General features: G+C 40.5%; 2 protein-coding genes and 1 long non-coding RNA gene across 3 annotated transcripts; all 3 read right to left on the bottom strand.

The window, feature by feature from the left end:
* Positions 1-13,373: 13,373 nt before the first annotated feature.
* LOC141914233 (uncharacterized) lies at positions 13,374-16,796 on the bottom strand. The gene is made up of 6 exons (XM_074805500.1): positions 16,727-16,796; positions 16,033-16,110; positions 15,466-15,494; positions 15,035-15,200; positions 14,377-14,501; positions 13,374-13,628 (listed from the first exon to the last, which is right to left on the bottom strand). Exons 1-6 carry the CDS (start codon positions 16,794-16,796, stop codon positions 13,374-13,376), a joined length of 723 nt encoding a protein of 240 aa, XP_074661601.1.
* Positions 16,797-18,597: 1,801 nt separating this feature from the next.
* On the bottom strand, positions 18,598-20,852 carry LOC141914232 (uncharacterized). The gene is made up of 4 exons (XM_074805499.1): positions 20,736-20,852; positions 20,252-20,420; positions 19,238-19,362; positions 18,598-18,901 (listed from the first exon to the last, which is right to left on the bottom strand). Exons 1-4 carry the CDS (start codon positions 20,850-20,852, stop codon positions 18,638-18,640), a joined length of 675 nt encoding a protein of 224 aa, XP_074661600.1. The 3' UTR covers positions 18,598-18,637.
* Positions 20,853-21,107: 255 nt separating this feature from the next.
* LOC141913935 (uncharacterized) lies at positions 21,108-21,612 on the bottom strand. Its single transcript, XR_012620672.1, has 3 exons — positions 21,595-21,612; positions 21,238-21,297; positions 21,108-21,151 (listed from the first exon to the last, which is right to left on the bottom strand). It is a non-coding gene; the product is annotated as an uncharacterized LOC141913935 (long non-coding RNA).
* Between the last annotated feature and the right edge of the window lie 1,067 nt (positions 21,613-22,679).

Raw genomic sequence — 22,679 nt, 5'->3', positions numbered from 1 at the left:
GCGCAGAATCTGACGAACAAAGATTTTCATTTGATTCACCTCATTGTTATTCAAGACGTCACAGATGTATTCTAGATAGAGTGACAAATGGATTCCCAGTCTGTAGAAATCTCGAGCACGTATTGAGATGTGAAGAATTTGAATGTCCAGCTGGTACTGTAAAATGTCCAGCATCCTATTGTATACCAATGAGACAGGTGTGCGATGGTCAATCAGATTGTCCTAATTCAGAAGATGAGCAAAACTGCGAGGCATTTTCATGTCCAGGAATGTTTAACTGTGGTCAGGAAAATCGATGTATTCCACAATCTGAAGTCACACAATCTGTGATGGCGTCGTTAGTTGTAAACATACAACTGATGACGAAGCTTTCTGTAACGTAACATGTCCTAGCGTCTGTAAGTGTCAAGGCCATTTAATCGACTGTGGAAATACTGGGTTAACATATATTAATGGTATTTTCTCGGCATCAACTCGAGTTTTAATTTTGTCAAATAATGATATTATCTTGGAAATGTCGACATTGTATTCATATATCTATTTGCGAATGCTGAACATCTCCTCCAATAAATTGTCTCATATTTTACCAAACTCGTTCACAAACCTGCATAATCTGCATACATTAGACCTGACATGCAACAAGATAACATCATTATCTGCAAATACATTCACCGGTTTGTATAGTTTGAACGAGTTATTGATAACTGAAAATCCATTAAGACATTTAGAGGACGATACCTTCAACGATTTGAAGTCCCTTAAAGTTCTCGACCTTCACAGACTGAGATTGTTAGTGCTCGGTAGGAATGTATTTCGAGGTTTACCTACATTACAGTCGTTGAATATCAGCAGTAACTGAATCCATCGTATTTCGCTTTATGCATTTTCTGGATTAACTGCACTTGAAATTCTTGATATATCCAACAACTACAAAGCTATTTCAGTCGAACGAAATGTTTTCAACAATTTGACGTCATTAGTGTCCCTAAGATCTGATGCTTACAAATTTTGCTGCATGGCACCGAATGTTGACCAGTGCCTTCCTGAAGCTGATCACTTTTCCTCCTGTTCTGACCTGATGGGTAACACAGTCCTCAGAGCTATCATTTGGGTCATCGCTTCATTCAGTCTCATCGCTAATGGAATTGTCATCTCCCTTCGAATTCAAGCCATTCGATTATCCTCCTCAAAACTATCCTCAGACATCATCATCATTAATGTTGCTGTGTGTGATTTTATGATGTCTATGTTTTTGTTTTCAATCGCAGGAGCCGATTATGTTTATAAAGGTATTTACTTTCTCTATTCGGAATCATGGACTGACAGTTTGTTTTGTCGTCTTGCTGGAGTCGTGGTCAGTATTTCGTGTGAAGGTTCGTTGATGTTTTTGCTTATAATGACGCGTCATAGGTTTTCAAAAATCGTTTATCCATTTTCTGGAAGCCCGATTACATCTCTTAGATATGTGTGCATTATTTGTTGCACATGTTGGATTATTTTGTGTGCTATTGCCTTGTTACCTCTGATACCTATCCCTTACTTTGGAAACAATTTCTACGGTACAACTGGAGTTTGTTTACCTATGAATTTGATTTCAATCGATGTGAAAGCCTGGCAATATTCATTCGCTATTTTTTCATTATCCAACTCTTTCATACTCGCTACGATAATGGGGACTTATGTTCAAATGTTCAGACTCGTATCTGGAAGTAGGTCTGGTTCGGGTAGAATCGATCCTACCGAACTTATTTTGGCACGTAGGAGTTTGGTGATAAATCTTTGTAATTTATTTTGCTGGCTGCCGTTAATTATCGTTCAGTTTTGCGCGGTATTACGGGTAGAAATACCGAATCAGGTGGCGGCTTGGCTGGCGGTTCTTTTCTTACCGATCAACTCGTCCCTCAATCCCCTTCTTTACACAATACTGACTATCGATGTGAAATCCATACGCGAAAAAGCTAAACGCAGGCAACATAAGGAAAAATAAATAGCCCCAGTCTTACCCAACACAGGGTCGTATTTCCAGTCCAAACGATGTGTCCATTTCATTTTATGGTGGAAACGTGTCATGTAGAACGTATAGAATAACACTAGACATTATTCTGAAAAATGTTTAGTTCAGTCCTTTGATAGTATGTTTTTCACAATATACATCCTCACTTTACTGAATTTACTCGATTACTAGATTTTACCAAGGTATCAACATCTGCAATGACTTTAATGGGAAGTAATACTTTCACGTCGTGTGGAAGTCGCTCATTTCATATAGACTCAACACTAAATAGTCATCATTCAGATCAGGAACCCGAACTGCCCATGTGCGGAGGGTTCTAGGTTTCTCGTTTTCTAGGGTAAAAATATCATATCTCAATTTCATGAAATGGTCCATTGTTTTCATATGCTTTACGCGATTTACGTGACATTTCGTTAATGAAAATAATTACAAATCATTACGAGGCCCCCAATAAAAACATATTTCGAGCATCTACAACGTCGATGGTCACTCCCACCAAAAGAAAAATGAAAACTTCAGGGAGCGTTTCCATAGTCATGGCTTAGATTTAGGACGTCTAGTTTTATAGTCATTCTAACTGAAACCAATCGATTAACATTAAAACCCATTCCATGCTGTATTTAGAAAAAGTGCCTGAGGTCCGAAAAAAACGATTTTTGAAAAAAAAAAACCTTTTCCGAAAATTCCGCCATCTATCAGTGTTTGGGCATCTCAACGACTGTAAGACAGTACAAAGCACGCCACAGTGCAGTTAGAGCAGCCACCATCGACTAGTTCGCCATCTAGCGGACAATTAGGTATGTCGGTCAGTCACCTATGAAGTGACCTTGCCCATGCCACGAGGTTTTCACTGCCACTCCCCATGTAACATTGCCATTGAGTGGGTTTTAAAGGCCACTTTTCGACTTTATCCTCGACTGAAAAACGAATGCTTACCTGTTCGTGTCGCTTCGAGGTACGAACCATTTTCACCCGACACCAATGCGCTCGGTTTCATAACTGTAAGCGAATTAATTCCTCCAAAACACAACATCGACAATTGCCTTCCTCACAAAATGCATACTATATAAATCCACGAAGATGTCTTCTCAAACGTCTAACAAGATAGTTCAATTCGTATTAAAACGATCCGCTTTGAAAGAGACAGTCGACAAAGATGCCGTGGCCTATCTATCGAAACGTTTGTTTTCGATAGCGGTACTGCAGAAAATTTATCTTTCGGTTTGAATTTTTGCGAATAGTCGATCTCCCTTTACCCATGTACTCCTAATGGTCAACGGTTAAAAGAGTCTGTATACAAGTCTGTATATACGTCTATGGATGTTAAATCATGTCGTCAAACCCGATTCGATCCGCAGTGACCTAGATAATGTCACGCGTCTCTTTATCGAGCGAAGGCGATTGTAGACAATACATCTACGGGTCGCCGCGTATATTGCATATATTCGATAGCGAAAATCAAAATAGATTGACAAAACGAACTATTCCGATTCACAGTTTATCAACAATTGCCGATAAAACGGGAATTCTTAGTGTAAATTCTTAATTTAAAGCGATTCCTCAAAAACTGAATTGCAATTATTCATATACATTTTCCGTAGACCGGAACCGTTCGGCGACGATTTATATTAACTAAAGTAGCTAAAATTTCAGAAAACAATTAATGGAAGAAACCGATAAAAACGATCTAAAACCTAACCATCTCGAACAGGGCAATTAGAATGAGCTGTTTTGTAAAAGTCAGCCCATCTACCGAGCGAAGATCGTAAACATAGGTCAAAACAAAAGACGAACTATGTATAAAAAGATTAGTTATTTAACTATTTAATTACCATTTTAACTTCGAACATGAAATCTAAATCGCGAGTATTATTCTGTAGCCTGGTACTCGCTGTTGCCGCTGCCGCCACCGCTACTGCTGCCGCTGGCGCTGTTGTTGCCGCTACTGCTGCCGCCGCCACTGCTGCTGCTGCTGCTGCTGCTGCTGTCGCTGTCACTGGCATGGCGCTGCCGATATTGTATCTCCTCGGTCATGCAATACCCTTCCACATTACACCTAATGTTCATCGTGCACACTTCAGTGTGTTTAGCGCTTCGCCCGAGGCAATGTTGAATCGAAAATGAACAACAAACACCACACATCGGAAATTTTTCAAATTAGATATTATATCGTCATTCTTGGAAAAAAATCATCCCTGGTCACGTGAAATTACAACTCTGGCGTTGTTGGCGTAGTTGGCGTGCATGAAGTAGCTAGCGACTTGTCAAGTCACCAGCTACTTCATGCACGCGAAATCATTCGCTATTCGTTGGGCCATACGGATACGAGCTTTCCATTTCAACACCGATAGATGGCCCTTTTGTAGCGCAAGTTTTCTCGATCTTTAAAATGCGGATTAACCCTGGTATTATTTTTTAACTAGTAGCACGATTTTGCCCGATAGAAAAGGAAACGTTTATTTCGATAATTGTAATCGTTATTTTGAACCGACGATATTGACGACGAAGTGCGCATCGACTCGCACATAACTCCTCGAATAACGCGAGGTATCGATGTATATAAACATCGTTGCAACGGTTTTTTAAAGGCGTCGAAACAAAACGACGAATACTTGACTACGCGACTCAATACCGCGAGGCATTTTCAAATCTGATTTATCATGCAAGGTGGTTGTGACACAAAAATACTCGTTAAACTACAACAATGCTAACTTAGTGATGCCTCTATAGGAGCTAATAAATATAATGTATATATAATCAGTGAGCATCTGATTTCAAGGGAAGAAACCTAAATTGCAATCCCAATTTCCGACTTCTATCGGTCTCCTGCTGGTCTATATTGGGTGAACATCATTTTTGGAACTTCACTAACAATCTCTGAAGAAATTAAGTGAAACTGCGCGTATTTCATTATCGCGTAATGCAACTTTGAAATGAAAACTACATTTACAATTTACAAATCTACAGAGGCCGGTTCCATAGACAGGGCTGAGACTTAAGGCCAGTCTGAGACCACCTTGGTTCTATAGCACCTTGAGATTTCATCTTTGGCAACCGCGCGGTAAAGTCGACGATCAGGAAACCAACGATGAGAAAACGTTCTTTGAGTTCTGTAAAACGTTCTGTAAATTTCGCTTTATTGTCAGCGGTATATCGGGGAGACGAGGCTGGACATCCAACCCGCTCAAAAGCTACAACTCGAATCTCTTATATCTTTCCAAAAATTTCAACAAGGTACTATTACGTAATACGCAGAGACACCAAGAGCGGCAGTGACCAGAAGGTGGATATCAATAAACAAACTTGTCAAGCAATACAAACTAACCGATACTTCAAGTACATTTCTAAAACAGCAAACAGTCTGACACTCCCAAACTGACGGACAGACACGCTACCCGCAGTAACATCAATGAATTATAGAATATAAGACAATATTTGTAAAATAGAAAAAAATAAATCATAAACTTGACTTAAAAATGCTATGTTCATTTAGGCTAGATTTAGTTAAATATCTACAATTTTATAGTTCTGTAGCCAATCTAACAACTTAAGACCAGACTTGAGATTTAAACCCACTTTTGGTGGTATGTCTCGACTATGGACTGGCTCCGAGAGTCTACTGAGGGAAAACAAGCGCTTCAATGAAGGCCCGGAGGTCCATTTGACCGGAGCTAGACGCACACATTCGTCCACCAAATAAGAATCAATAAATCGCTGGTATTTTAATCTTTCTATACCTTTTTTAAAAGGTTATCCGGGTTTTTGGAGTTTTTGTTCGTGTTCGTTTCTTTATACTAATGCTACCTGCGTTTAGTCTTCGCAACTACGGATTTCATATCGATAGTCAGTATGGTGTAAAGAAGGGGATTGAGGGACGAGTTGATCGGTAAAAAAAGAACCGCCAGCCAAGCCGCCACCTGATTCGGTATTTCTACCCGAAATACCGCACAAAACTGAACGATAATTAACGGCAGCCAGCAAAATAAATTACAAAGATTTATCACCAAACTCCTGCGTGCTAACACCAGTTCGGTAGGGTCGATTCTACCCGAACCCGTCCTGCTTCCTGATACGACTCTGTACATTTGAACATAAGTGGCCATTATCGTGGCAAGTAGGACAGAGTTAATCACGGCGAAAATAGCGAATGAATATTGCCAGGCTTTGACATCAGTTGACACCAAATTCATGGGTAAACAAACTCCTGTAGTACCGTAAAATTTTATGCCGAAATAAGAAAATTCAGACAGTGGTATTATAGAAATTGTACTTATATAAACCCAACAAACGCCACAAATGATAGACCTATATCTCGGAGATGTAATCGGGCTCCCAGAAAATGGATTAACGATATTTGAGAATCTATGACGCGTTAGGATGCATAGAAAAGTCAACGAGCCCTCGCAAGAAATAGTCACCAAGACACCAGCAAAACTGCACAAGGAACTGTCCGTCCAAGTATCTGAATTCAGGAAATAAACTCCTTTATAAACGTAATCTGCTCCCGCGATCAAAAACAAATAAATCGACATCAGAAAGTCACAAGCTGCGATATTGATGATGAGGATGTCAGATGATGTGTTTTGCGTTTCGCGGGATCGAAATCGAATTGATCGAAAACGAAATAAAATAACGATGTTATTTGAAACGAAGGTGAACACCGAAATAACCCAGATTATAGCTCTGAGTACTGAGTTACCCATCAGGTCAGAACAGGAGGAAAATTGATCAGCTTCGGGAAGGCAGTGGTCAACATTCGGAGTCATGCAACAAAATTTGTAAGCATCAGACGTTAGGGAGACCAATGTTGTCAGTTTGTCGAAAACATTTCCGTCAACAGTAATCGATTTCGAATTGTTGGTGATGTCAAGGATTTTAAGTTCATTCAACCCGGAAAAAGCGTACATTGAAATAAACAAGATTTTGTTCCCGCTGATGTTCAGAGTTTGTACCGAGGAGAGACCTGCAAAAACATGTTCACTTATAGTGAACAGAGAAAGTCCGTGAAGATCAAGACATCGAAGCGACCTTAATCCAAGAAAACTACCTTCTTCCAAATGTCTAAGTGGATTTCCAGTTAAAGATAACTCTATTAAACTTCGCAAACCGGTGAATGTATGTGGTGATAAGGTCGTTAAATTGTTGTACGTAAGATCTAATATATGTAGATTATGCAGGTTTGAGAACGAGTTAGGTGAAATATGAGGCAAATCATTGGAGGAGATGTTGAGAATGTAAAGATAGTTAAGTGAAGAATAAGTCGACTTGTTGAAATTGATTTCGTTTTTGGACAAGATAAGAACTCGTGTTGATGCAGAGAAAAGACCAGTGATATCTGTTAGACCAGTATTACCACAATTAATCATATATCCTCGACACTTGCAACCTCTAGGACACGTGACCTCACAGAAAGCCTCGTCATCGGTTGTATTTTTACAATTTACGACACCATCGCAAACTTCAGATTGAGGAATACATCGATTTTCCTTAACACATTTGAACATTCCTGGACATAAAAATGTCTCGCATTTTTGCTCATCTTCTGAATTGGGACAATCTGATCGACCATCGCACACCTGTCTGATCGGTATACAGTACGATGCTGGGCATTTTACAGTACCAGCTGGACATTCAAATTCTTCACATCTCAACACGTGCTCAAGATTCCTACAAACCGGGTAACCATTCGTATTTCTTTCTTGAATACATCTGTGACGTCTTGAATAACAATGAAGAGAATTGAAAGAACATCTTTGTTCATCAGATTCCGTACAGAGATTTGTGAAGTTAGTCGTACAATGGTTTTCATCATTGCAATTAACCGTAGGATCCATTATAAGATTAGTAGTTGTTACTAATTCATCTTCCTCAAGGCTTCCGCTACAATCCACGACTCCATCCTGATACAACTGAGCACTGATACAGTCTCCACTGTTACACAGGAACCCTTGACACAATTGAGCAGTACATCCCATTTCATCGGAGCCGTCTTCACAATTAGTGACTCCGTCACATCTGTTTGATATACTGACACATTGACCAGTTGCGCATCGATATTGCTCGGACGAACACGATGGATGAAAACACGAGTTCTCATCTGAACCATCCACACAATCCTGTATGAAATCACAGAAACCACTTATTGATATAACCTGGCCATCATCGCATTGAAACTGACTGTGTAAATTGATATGCGAACAACTCAGTTCATCTTCACCGTGTTGACAGTCGTGTCTGGTATCACATACGCGATGGTCGCTGATACATCTTTGATCGTTACATTTAAACTGCCACGATTTACAACCGCTTATAGAAGCCAACTCTTCATCAGTTACATTGTATGAACACAAAACAGAATGCGCTGTATCTGTAGCATTATCAAACTGTTTCATCGTCCATTTGACTGATTGAATGAAAGTTATTTTATCTCTAGTGATTATCGGAATTATAACTATAAGTCGGTCATTAGAAGTCAGTGTTAGTATAGAGCTATATTGATGTTGAAAGTTAAATTTTGATATCAAGTTCATTGTATCGTTTTCTGTGTAAACAGTTACCGCACCTATTTCAGCACGGATGCTTTGACACATCGATTTCGCTGTTTTTATATCCAAACCACGATGATTGTTCCAATCTGTCAGAATTTGGTAGCATTGTTTATCTATGCTTACCCAGCCAATTGTGCACCTCGAGACATTGAAAACGATGTCGGGAAACGGATTTCCACGAAGCAAAACTGTGTCATTTTTTGTTAAATGCGATGCTTCAGCTGCTGAATCTAGAATTATTTCATTGTTCGAATTAATGTCGATTTTTGTCTCACAAATGAATGTCGTGTGAACCTCTTCAATTTCACACGGGAATCGAACCCAGTTCGCCGAACCTCGTGGATTATTCAGTATCATCGCTGTACACGGCATATTGACGTCATTTATCGGTTGTTTTCTAAGAGGAGATATCAATCCTTGAATGGCTTCTGGTATCGTGTCGTTATTCGTAGGTTCATACCATTCTGTGTAGCTCAGTGGTTTCCCATCGGTCCACGTATAATGACCTCTTGTAGGCTAAATATAAAGAGAAAATGTGTATAGAAACAGTTTAGACCATTTAAACGAAAGAAAAACTACGAATTTACCTCTATTTTTAATCCAATCATCACTATGAGCGCTTTCTGTGAATACGCTTGTTTAATAAGTTCTGTAGCGAATAACGTTTTAATAGAAATCATTTCCTGTTCTGAGTTGATACTGAGTAGATGTCCCGCGTACTTCTGTCTACAGTACAATTCAGCATTCTCCCAATTCAGGCGTTCATCTCTGATATTTTTCAAGCAAGAAATACCTGAATCTAGAAATCCTTGTTGACAGCGAACGCCACTGGGATACCCGATCGCTAACGACTGGTGTAAAATGTATAGTATTTGAAATTTTGCAATTCTGTTCTTTATTTCAAAATACAATTGATTTTCAGATAAACTATGAAATACAAGTCCTGTCGTCGCCATACTTCCGCATATTTTGATACGGCGGTGGGTTCGAATTTTCGCCCAGGATATCTCTTGAATGAAAAGTATCGGGCCTTTTTCCACGAGCACGTTTGCGCTGCAACTGATCGATTCTATAGATTTGATGATAAATCTGTAATATCGAAATATGTCTTTTCGTTGGAGGTTCGTGAATGTATAGTATAAAGACACTGATGTCAGCCCGACCTTTGCCGGGTAGTTCGGTGATTCAACCAGCCCGCATTCGTCATCGGCTGTTAATGTATCTCTATGAAGCGTAAATCCTAATCTGTCAACTGACCTTTTCGAACCTAGACACACTTGACGCAGTTTGAAAATTAGTGGTTCGCCCCGTAACATATTCCGGCTGCCAATGAATACCGTGCTTAAAACGACGCTTTGATTGAGATAGTAACTTATAATTCTCAATTTCCGAGGGCAAGGTCGCGACCAAACGCGAAAACAACTGCCAAATCGATATTCGTGTTCTGATAAAACGTAAATGTTCCCCAAAGGAAGGCGTCGGTTTTCGGGTGTAATCACGAGACAATGTGACGTCATATTGATCTGACGCTCTCCCTCCTTTAGGAAATACCCGTCACAGTCCGTAGGACGAAATCTGAGGGACGATTTTTGATCGACGTATGTTGACTGACCGTCCCAGTTATAAGCGTATCCTACAACAGTAACCGATCCACCTGATGTAATCAGACTGACGACAGACCGTCCGTAGTAATTGCCCGGACAATACGGACCGTATCGTCTAGCCGTGAAATTACCACCGTCGAATATGTAAAATCCAGCTCGCTCGCAGTTCTCTGATAAAACTGCTAGTTGAATATTCTCCTCATGAATATCAACTTTCCATTTGAATGGTAATGTATTTACTTGATACGTTAGTGTTTTATTCTTTGATGACGGGAAAATCCATCGAACGTGCATCGACAACAATTCTTCATTTCGTGTCTATAAGATAAATGTCTATGAGTCAGAAGATTTTACTTTAGCTGTGGTTTTGACTATCAAGTTACATCACATTTTGAATTTTATACCCACCCGATGACGAGTGACGTGTACGTCTTCTGTCGATACTGATCCTGCTTTGAAGTTTATTTCTATGTGTGACTTTGTAAGTTGCCTGTTCATCAAGACGCACAGTACGACGAGGAATCCATCAGATTTTACACTCTGTGATTGCAGGTAGTTGTAACCGAGTAAAATATCAGTTCCTACAACGCGTAACCCTTCTAGTTTATATACACCAATGACGTCACCGGATATGACGAGATCACGTGTCCAGTTGAAGACGACGTACTGTAACACCTGCACTGTGATAGACCAGCAGTGTAAGTGTTTTGATCGAGTTATTACGTGTAAACTGTTGTCATCGGGAATGAGCACTCCCGACTCGTTATTAGAGATCTGAATCAACGGATTAGAGACGTTCCAATCTGATATTCTATAAAACTGGACAAAAAGCGTGAACTGAAGAAAAATGCGTAGCGACGAAATTATGGCTTTATTTGTTTTAGTATAAAATGACGAAGGTGGATGACCGGTTTGTTCTCGTATTTGAGCAATAGGCTTACTACTACTATTCCATCTGTCGTGTATGTTAATGCTCGGAGATTCGTATCTCGGATGGGGGTTTGATATAATCCGAATGATTGTGAGATTCATCGCGTAATCCTGTGATAAACCAATCCATTCGGCGAACAACCGACAACTACGTGGTATTTCCATGCGGAATTTATAACCAGTTGAGGAGTGTAGTTCGTTTAGTTTTAAATAGTAATTTCCGCAGTTGTAACTAATTCTAAACTTGCTTCCTTCATTACGATATATGATAAAAACGCGACTACCTAGCGAACCGTCGACGTTACTCCTAAACATCAATAGGATCGAATCGTTACGGTGGATTTCATGTTTTCCAACACCGCACAATCTGTTATCAGACTCGTAGTCGAGAAGGTAGTTATCACTACAGAATATTGAAAGCTCGATATCGTGGTAAACTTGGACGTGAAAAGTTCCCGGTAAAGAACTGTTGATGAACCAACGGCATTCAACACCGCGCGTAAACGACGGGTAATTCGGTGAAACGATGTAACCGGACGTAGGATCTAGCGGGTACCACGTGTTGTTACACGACGAACTTACCGTCACAGACGATTCCTCGATAGAGTCTGCGCGATCAGCGCGCGCGATGCGAACTTGAAAGACGATCAGCGACGCTATAAACAGCGCTCTCAGTCGCTGCTCCATACCGAACAACATCACTGCGACAGAATGAACGAACGTTTCGCAGTTTTTAGAATCGACGCCAATTGTATTAGGATTTGGTAACGTTCATTAAAATTAATCAGTTTTCGCTCCGGGTGAAATGATCATATTTCCAGTAATGATTAATTCGCGAGGATATTCAATATCAGCAGTAATCTACCGAGCCCAATTATGTATTTAAAATGCTAGCAATTATTTTCGCTATAAAATTCTTTCGCGCGATGCTATGATATGTTCGCCGCGCGCGTATAGCACATCATTTCGACTAATGTCTATTTCAACCTGACTTGAGAGCATTCCAGGTGGCCTAGCTCGCTAATTTTTGGTAGTACATACCTGATAAAGGTCTTAATAGGACCGGAAAGGGCTGGCAGTCGACCTTAAGCATCGTTTTTTAACCCATTTGAAACTGTATTGAAGGATATCCAAAAAGTCTTCACTGAAAGGGGTTAAATGAAGAGAAGTGACTCCATGATTTGAAAGTTTAACAATATGTTTCCATGCCTACGTATCAAATTTCAGTTGGTAGGCATGGAGACATATTGTTAAACTTTCAAATCATGGAGTCTCTTTTCTCTCAGGAACCCCTCTCAATGCATATTTTTTTGATATCCTTCAATACAGTTTCAAATGGATTAAAAAATGATGATTTAGGTCGACTGCCAATGCATTCTGGTCCTAATAAGACTTTTATCAGGTATGTACTACCAAAACTGACTGAGCTAGGCCACCAGGAATGCTCTCACGTCAGGTTGAAATAGACATTAGTAACGCTCCAGCAATAGCGAGGACGCAAATAATGTAGAAATATTGACAAGTTCTTCGACAGTGAGAAACATCAACAACGTTCTTGAAAAATATCCTATCAAGGAATGACTTGAATTGAAATAATTCAGGGGTTTTCTACGCATCAATTGCGTTACCCCCTGGGCTTAATAAGATAGCGATCCACAACACTGCACCAAGACCTACATTCCTTTTGTCGCTCAAGTCCGACCCTAGAACTGCGAATTAATTATTCTTTTCAGGGATTTGATAGAAACGTTCCGAAAAACGATCAGGGCGGTTGATCTGTTATGAAATGTTTCGTCGTGGAATGACCTGAATTGGTATTATTGTCGGACTTAGGCCTACAGGGTTAACTCAGCTATTTGTCGATTCCGATTTGGTTACCTATGGGGGTGTATTGTTGTTTTTGAATATTTCCAGGACTCCAAATTTCAGCCATTCAATTGTTTATAACTTAGAAACCATTTGATCTATTTTGATCCAGTTGAGTGTATTCGATACAATAAATACATGCGTATTCTTTTACACGCGTACGAATTTTGTCATGGATCGTTTCGGATAAACGGAATCATAATTATCGTTTTGAAATCAGACGCTTCGGGTGCAGTGTCTAAAACGATGCATTCAATCGACCGGGATCGAACGGAATGAACGACGAAGAAGTCCTAAAACGATGCATTCAATCGACTGGAATCGAACGGGATGAACGACTAAGAAGTCTAAACTCGCCAACGTCGGGGTAAAAGAAAATACGAAGACCGTATATTTATCCTAAATTTGCTATTAAATGCACTGGCAGTTGAACATTAAAGCGTTCGGCTCCGACGTGCGGTCGGTGCCTTTGAATTGAAGCTGCATTTCGCCGGTTTCGCCTTCGATTACCGCGGCATCTAAAGGCCCCTGCGTGCCGCATTGCCACGCGCTCCAGTCGGCCACGACGTCGCCGGTGCCTTTCGCGTTATGCCTGATGCCCTCGTGGCAGTCGCCGTTGGCGGCCGCAGCGTTTGCGTTGACCGCTCGCAGGGAGACTTTTACCTTCTACAACGAAAAAAATGTTATCAACGTCATCGACCGGAATATCTATGTGTCGATTTTTTTGCCATAGGTTTTCTATAGTCCCAAATGTTTCATTTGTCATTTAAAAATCTTTTTTTAAACTGGTTTGAACGACTTTTGGCAATATTTCGATACAGTGTTAAATGGATCAAATATCGATAGCTTCATTAACAAGTGTTGTCCCCATTTCTACCGGTCATTTTAAAACATCTTTTCGGGTATACGTTTATCAAGTAGAATCATCTAGAATTCAAACGCAACGGGTTTTCTAGTCCTGAAATGCGTTTCATTTGCCGACTTGAAATGTCTAATTTAACTGGTTCGAATGGAACTCGGATGCCATAATCAGTCAATTTCGGTAGTGCATTCCCGAAATAGGTGTTAAGTATAGAATGCTGATTGTCAAACTTAATTTTTTTCGAAAAAATCAATCACGTTTGAATGAAAGAAGAGTTATTTTCGTTCAGTGTTGTCCGTATAATGTTATTATAATTATACTTATTATATCATCGTCGTCATGATCATCATCATCATTATTATCATTATTATTCTTAATTTACGAATTAAATTACATTAGGGAATTACAGATGATAATATGGTAATGCAATGTCAAATTTTTAGTGGTTTAGTTAATGGTTTGGATTGAATTACGAATTACGAGTTTCGTCGCGGCTGACCTGACCCCAGAACTGTCTGAAAGAGTATAGAAAACAGAGTATAGAAAGCCTACCTTGTCTTCGGCGCAAAGTAGCGTGAAGGTTGTTGTCTTGAACTCGGCGTCCGACCACGCCAGCGTCGACATGTGAGACACCGTATTACCCGTGCAGTCTTCGACGCGACCCGGTAGGGGGCGTGCTGGCGACGATAAGAATATAAGATAGAAATATAGCGTCACTAAATCACTTATACCCTTAAATATGGCAATTGAGGATTCGCGAGGTTTATGAAGTTATTCGGTCTCCCGGGTTCGACTTCTCCCACATTTCGATAAGGGATCTACAAGCGAGGATCCGCTAGGTGTCGTTAGTAGTAACTTGGTATCCCGGGGTTCAAATTTCTTCAACATTTCATTGAGGACCCCCCCCCCACAAAAAACCTTCCGCGGCAACCGTGAGTTCTACTCGTGGCAAGCCATCGTCATTCCACTAAGAGTGGAATGAATTTTGTCCTTCGATATTTCAATTTTCACTGAAACTTATACCAATCACTGAGAAGAGAATTTAATTTGGCGTATATCTAGCGGGCCCTGTGAGACAAGTCAAGTTCGAATTTGCCCGATAATGACCAAGTTTTGGCGACGCGGGATTGAGCGCTCGTCGCACCATCTGGTGCGATATCGGTTCCCTATTTCGAATCGATTCGCCCGGGGTAATTCAATTGTTACGTACGGCATTTGGCGTTCGTTCCTTCTATTCGGCTACACTCGCGCGCGTTCGGGTATTGGTAACAGAACCAAGCGGCGGGTTTCTGTACGCGGTTCCTCTGTGGGTTGAAGGCAATGGACACCGGTCGGTACTGATAGTATAACGACCTCAGCGGCGGCTGCGGCGGTAACTGAAGAGCAAAAACAAACAACGCACTTTTCAACGACTTCAATTGCGCAGAAATCGGGAGTAAAAACGATAGTAAACATTAAACATAGGTAATATATATCGAGAATCCCACAATGAAGACGAGAAAACGATGAAGTCCGAAAATGTTGTCAATAGGCGCACATTTTTAAACGGCAATCACACCGACATGGCAAGTTTGTAAAAATCATTTCCAGGTAGATTATTCAAGTTAGGTGCCGGCTTATCGAGAAAAAAACGGGACTTACCGGATACCACGACGCGTAGTTAATACCAGCTGAAATGTACGGTTTAGCTAGATGACTTTGAAGATATTTTGAAGTAGACGTAATCGATACAGAAAAGTTTGAAATAATTAAAGAGCGTAATGGACAGCCTTGGCGATCACTCATTCTAAGTGTATTGGTCAAAGTCTTGCGATGAAATGTCTAATGTCTGATGTCTGTAGTTCATTTTCAATTATAAATGTCTCAACAGAAGTACTGAACACATGTGAAGTGTGGACGATCAGTATTTTTGAACGTGCGCTGATAAAATGTCCAATATCTTGCGTTCGTCGTTCATTAGCAATTACAAATATCCCGGGTGAAGTTCTGCTGAACGCCCGTAAAATTGACTGGGTTTTGAAAGCATGCTGATAAAATATCTAATGTCTGGTGTTCGTAGTTCATTTTCGAATTAGAAATGTCACCGATGAAGTGCTGAACTTAAGTTAAGTGTGGACGGTCAGTTTTTGAAAGTTGGCTTACTAAATATCTAACATCCTGTGTCAGTTGGAAAGCATGACGTCGATAGGCACTTAAGTGCATACTTACGATTTGAATGCTGCGACGGATTAAGATCGCCAGGCGGTCGATAGTATCGATTCGTCGACGCACCGAATCCCCAAACAGCTGAATTCGAAAAAATGGCGACGAAAAAAAGAATTTATAAATGCATTCCGCGTTCAACTTGACAAAAAATACTACACAAGCAATAATATCTATGATAATTTCTAGGATAATACTATATAATCTTTTTTGATCTTAAAATAGGGATTGACCCTGTAATTTATTCGGTTGGTAAATTTCGTTTGAATTTTTTGATTGAGTGTCCCTTACAAACAAACCACTTTTTTAACGTAACTACTATTCTAGTACGGATCCATTATTGATGATAATTCATCATTCTAATTAATGTTCATATCAGATTTTCGATGGCCGTTAATCTTCGCGCAAAATTAAACCCCCGAAATAGGGCGTATTATACAATATGAAAAGTACCCGAAAAAGAGCTCATCGGTAAACATTCACTCAATCTTTGGAAGTTTAGAGAACATGCTTATAAACTAAAACCTTCGGAGTATCGGATTTATATTTTTTTTCTTCAAGTTTTCCTGTAAGATTTCAGGGCAACTTATTCTAGTACACGCCCCCGCACCCTACCCTCGGATCGACTTCTGGAGACGCTTCCTTACGATGCACTCGGCCCGTTGTTTTAATCGTATCGAGCAATAATGAAAATACTCACAAGCGTCGAGTCCGTTGAGAGCCGACAGAAATGGTACCATCACTACGTGGATGTACACGGCGATATCCATCTATATACCAAAGAACGCAAAAAACAAAACAAATCCAATATGGCAATGCGGTTATAAATTTGAATTTTTGCTAATTCCGAAATTGGAACAGCGACCCAGCGGGGTCAAGCCGGTAAATCTGACTTCATTCCAAAAGATTATTTTTCAATGATCTGCTGGCCGAGCTCAAAAAAGCGGCTTAATTGGCAACCTCCAGCGGGAAAAGTTTGAAAAATCAATAATTTTCCTTGTATCTAAAGGCATTCAGGAACTCGCAGCTTAGGCTTTTCTAGAAAGAATGTTATTCACATTTTTTTCTGACAGCGGGATATAGCTTGGATCCGCCCGTGGACCCGATCATGAACTCGATGTACAGGATAGCCGTGCTTACCTTATACCTCGGCGTTCTATGTACGTCCAGAATGTCTCATAATTTTTTTGTTTGTTGTCGTTACGATGTTCAAGGTTATTCGAACGGCATCTGCGCGCTTCATCGTGCGTTACTGTATTTAGATATAAACAGCCCCGACACCTGCGCGCGTGTATATTGACTATTAACCTATACGAATACATCGATCTCTGACCGACCGAATGATTATGTCGGCTTTGTTTTTATGCGCAGCTTGATTTTATTTCGGTGCCTCTCGATCGCCGCTCGACGCTGATATTCGGTTCTGGAATTTCGCGCAGAGGAATCAACGCGCATGCGGCCCGGACACAGCATCCGGCTTACCCGGATACTCAGACATCCAGGGGCAAGGGCCCGGTTGCATAGTCATGGCTTAGACTTTAAGACCAGTCTAAGACCAACTTAGTTCTGTAGCCAATCTAACAACCTAAGACCAGTCTTAAGATTTAATTTTTGTAGTATCTAATTATTCCTGAAGGATATAGTCGAAACGTTGAAATAAACTACTATCTCGAAGTTTCATTTTCGGACTTTTTATTATCATTGTGGGATTCTCTCCTCATCGCGTCAACACGGATATAGTGTTCTACCAATCGTGGTCTAACACCTGGAGTTTGTGGGTGAGGAACATGAATAAAGTATGCAAGATCGCTCGACGATTTATCTGCTCAAACTTACGACGAAAAGATTCATATAGCCGAAACGAACGAAATGAATTTTAGATGCTATCGTGATCAAAATCCTGTGAGGGAGGAACGTGGCAGAGTCTCGCGACGCCATCAGGTTCGAATCCCTGCGAGGGAGGAACGTGGCAGAGTCTCGCATTAAAACTCCAAATTACCAATAGGCAAAATTTATCAAAAACCGTTTAAATACGAATTAGATCCGTCCTATTTACATTTTCTAAAAATCCCCGACTATTCCCTGACTTTTTTCCAAAAGAAAAAAATTTCTCCGACTTTTCCAAGACTTGCGGGTAAGTGGCCTCCTTGTAGTTTGATTGGGGTCACATATAGAACCCTATATTGGTTACGCTCACTGAATCAGTCACGCGTGCAAGGACGCGCGCGTTCGCCCTTCCACCGATTTTCTATTCGTGTTGAAACTAGTCAAATAACGCGCATTCATACAATGAAATAGAAACTATAATTGTATTCGTATTAAGCTTCAAGACAAAAGAAATGAATATGAAATGGTCGTTACAGACCCAACCTTCAAAAATCGAGACCTGTCATTTACCTAAATGCGTAACGGGATGAAACGCATTAGTATACATTCTATATATGGATCTAGTAACAATTATTAATCGATAAACGACGTAACGAAATTTCAAAACTGGAATTTGAATCTAGCGCATGAATTCGAACACTAGTTATTCAAAATCAAACACATTTCTAAATCAGAAACAGGCTGCGGTGTTTAACGTCGAATAACGTCTCGTATTATACCGTGCTCAAGCGCACTGACAGTTGAAGGAAACGACCATGTCTTGACCGAGAGTGGTGGCTTTGTATTGCAACTGCATTTCGTTGGTTTCGCCGTCGACTGCCACGCCATTGCTCAACGGCGTGAACGGTCCCTTCTCGTCGCATTCCCAATCGCTCCAGTCGGCTTCGACGTCGCCGGTGCCCTTCACGTTCTTTCTGAATCCCTGCTCGCAGTCGCCGTTCGCCTCGGTCGGGCGGGAGTCAACAAATTCGAGAATGACTTTCACTTTCTACAATTGAGCATGTGTAAAGTGATCGGTATATTTTTTACGGATATTGCGGGAAATAAAGTTCTTCACAACTATGTACTCGAGGTATTTTAGGATAGCACAACACTTGATGTACACTTGATGTACACATTCGTCTATGAACAACCCTTTGTAATGAACAACCCTTAAATTGAGCACTTTTCAACGTTGAACACCTCGAACATATCTCAGTGGTGGATGAGAGGTAAAAATCATATCAACGCGTATCATTCAACGTGGTATTTAGATAAAGGACGCGTGAAACTTATCGATATCGAGTCCGGTTAGCGAATATTCTTTGTCAACATCGGTGCGTACCTTGTCGTCCGGGCAGTATAACGCGAATGTCGTCGTTTTTGTCGCGGCTTCGACCCCCAACAATATTGATTTGCTGTCGTCGTTATTGGCAGAGCAATATTCTATTCGACCATGCAGAGGGCGCGCTAAAATCGACAAATAAACGTGAGTGAATTTTAAGATATAGGCTAAGTTAGGGTTAATATTACCAATATCACTTCTCTCCATGAAGAGATGACTGATACACAGTTACATAATAGGCTAGGGGTAATAATACCAATGTCACTTCTCTCCACAGAGGGAAGAGACTCATGCCGTGGTAAGGGTCAGGGTGACAATGTCGCTGGTATCATTCACTGTGGACTCATTGGACAACGGGGCACCGGCACCGCAACTGAGGCAATCGAGGATTCCACGTATGGCAGGCGAGGATCCGCTAGGTGTGCTAGTGGTTACTCGGTTCGTCGCGCTTCAATTTTTTCTACATTTCTATCAAATTCGAAACAAATTTTCTCATTATAAAATCGATACCCAGTATAACTATATCGGGAACGTCAATTTGATGACCAGTTCAAAATGCATTGAACTTCAATTAATTTTCCTGAGCGTATTGTTACGCCACAGGGTTTAAGGAGGTACCAAAATAAAATACTCCTAGCGAAAGAAACACTAATATAATGGTTTTAAGACACCTGGCAAAAAGATATACGTTGCTTAATATTGTTTACAATAATAAAACCTAAAATATGTAATCGATTAAGGATCAACGAAGTTATTTTCAAACGAATATATCAATATTGTACATTTGAATTGAACGGCAACCAGTCTTGCCCCAATAAATTGACGACGTGAAATTATCGATATTTGTCAAATATGAATTGAGAGTCATGAAATATATATTCCATCACAAAATAATCGCCAAAATTCGCGATCGCAATTTTTGATTCGAAAAACAATAATTGAATTGCGCATAGCATTTTCAATAAAAACCTTATTACAACGGTTTATGTACTTTTACAAGATTTATGTACTTACGACAGTTCTTGGTGTTGGCAGCTGGTGCGCATCCCTGCGCGTTCGGGTATTGCATACAGTACCAAGGCACCGGTTTCTGATTCGGAGACTGATAGTGGTACATCTGCGGCGGCGATGGTGGCCCGTACAGTCCGTGCTGTGGTGCGGGTTGTTGTTGCTGCGAAGGTTGCTGCAATGAGGTCGTCACACTGGTGGTCAGCACTAATTGAAATCGTTTGTTTTCTCTCAAAAAAATCGATTCAACTTTTAAACTGACTCATTTGTGATGACTAAAAACCTTCGACCGGGGGCAAATATCAAAAAAGTCTCATTCTATCACTGATCGACCACAGCGCGAGTTTTAAAAACGAATGAAATGTTTCAAACCACGAACCTTAAAGCACTGAAGCGATGTCATTTCAAGATTGAAAGGCAATATACGTCCTTAGGGTATATAATTCAAGAAATTCTTTTTTCAAGGTTACGTATTATAAGATGTACTTACCGGGCTCGGGTACCACGGTGAGTAGTTATGAAAACCTGAAAAACGATGCGGGAATGAATTTGTAAGTATAAACGGGTGTGCTGATAAAAAGTCTCGTATCTGAGATATGTAGATCATTTCGGTATGGCGGAAATGGCTCAGGTGACGAAATCCTGAACACATGTGAATTATTAGTGTAGATGGTCAGTTATTTAAGGTTTGCTGGCAAAATGTCTAATGTATGGTGTTTGTAGTTCATTTTCAATATAGAAAAATACCGCAGGCGAAGTACTGAACACGTATAGACGATCAGTTTTTGAAAGTGTGCTGTTAAATGTCTTAGGCCAATCCTACGAAAAGCAAGGCGGCAAATATAAATCCATTTTTTTACTTACGTTGTGGATGCATTGGCCGATAAGGTGCGTATCCCCACGCCGCTGCAATAAACAACAACACATGTAAAGGAAAAAGGTGACGGTTTTTTTCTTCAATGGAGATCACAATCTCGAGCAATAATACTTACACGCGCCGCTTACCGCGGCTAACACAGCTATCACCGCGTATACAGCGTTCATATCAATATCTATATCGACAAAATTTAACAGCAAATAACTGATAACGGGTTTTCTGCCCTCGGAATCATTAAATATGCAAATTTTGAGAAATTAGTATTCATAACAGAATGAACGGTTATGAAATAATCACGAGTATTACATTAGGGTTTTCTGCCGGACGGTCAGAAAGCCATAATAATAAAAATCACGAGTAACACGATAGGGATTTCTGACAGAAGACGCTTTTGATAATAGTTATAATAATAACGGTAAACAAAATTACCATTCATTTGAAAACAAAATGCCCAAAATAGAACACTCCTTACCTTGATTTTCAGTTTTGCTCTCAGGCGTGTGTATCGAACTGGTGTCTGCCTTCTTTTATCGTGTGGCGGCTATTATTGTGCGATTCGACAGCGGTGCGCGATATCAATAAATCATCTTTTCACATCGACCCCCAGAAGGTCTAAAGAAGGCGGTATGAATGCTTTTTTACCCGGAAAAAATATTTTTACATTGTGTGAATATCCGACAAGTTGATTTGCTAGGAAAGGGGTGGTATTTATTCAGGTACAAGTTATCGTTACTCATCAATCGAAAGGCAACGCCCCTAATCACCACACTTAGGGGCTGTCCATAAAATACGTCCACAATAAATATGGAAAATATGACACCCCCCTCCCTATCAGCTTGACCCCCTTGGACTTAAAGTTTCATACATGATGAAGATTTGATGCAGCATAAAAAACTTAACTTTTATCAACGTATCTACATTTATTCCCTTGACCTGGAATTACTAATTATAACTTGTTCTGGTAACTAGTCATTGGAGGATTGAGTGATTTTACTCATACTTTAATAAAAAAAGATGTCCCTTAACTAGTGACCCCCCCCCTTTCAAGATGGATATGCATATCATTGGAATCCCCCCTTTCCCTTGTCCCCAAAAGTCAAAAAAAACTAACCCCCTCCCCCTGCAGCGTGGGTGTCTTTTATGGACGGCCCCAAATGTCGCAAAGGGTTTGACGGAAAAACCCGTTATCGAGTACATCCTCCGACGGCAGGGATTCGAACCTGATGGCATCGCTTCACTCTGCAACGGCACGAAACCCTGCTACAGTAGCGTAGCAGGGTTTCGTACCGTGGCTGAGTGTAGCGATGCCATCTGGTTCGAATCCATGCCGGGGAAGGATGTATCGAAGTAAACCACAAACGCGAAACCGATTTGTATTCAATGAAGTATATCACGGAAGAGATGCCGAACACGTGGAGTGTGGACGATCAGTTTGCTGATGAGTGAAGGTGTGCTGATGACATTAAATGTCATGTGACCGTTAGTTCGGTTTCAATTAAAAGCGAAAACCAGAATACGCACGAAATTAAAAGAAACACAATCTAAATGTCAACCATC

Source organism: Tubulanus polymorphus, chromosome 12 (genome assembly GCF_964204645.1).
Source record: "Tubulanus polymorphus chromosome 12, tnTubPoly1.2, whole genome shotgun sequence".
Classification (NCBI taxonomy): domain Eukaryota; kingdom Metazoa; phylum Nemertea; class Palaeonemertea; order Tubulaniformes; family Tubulanidae; genus Tubulanus; species Tubulanus polymorphus.
Note: the sequence above shows the minus strand (reverse complement) of the source record. Positions and strands in the feature narration are given on the sequence as shown.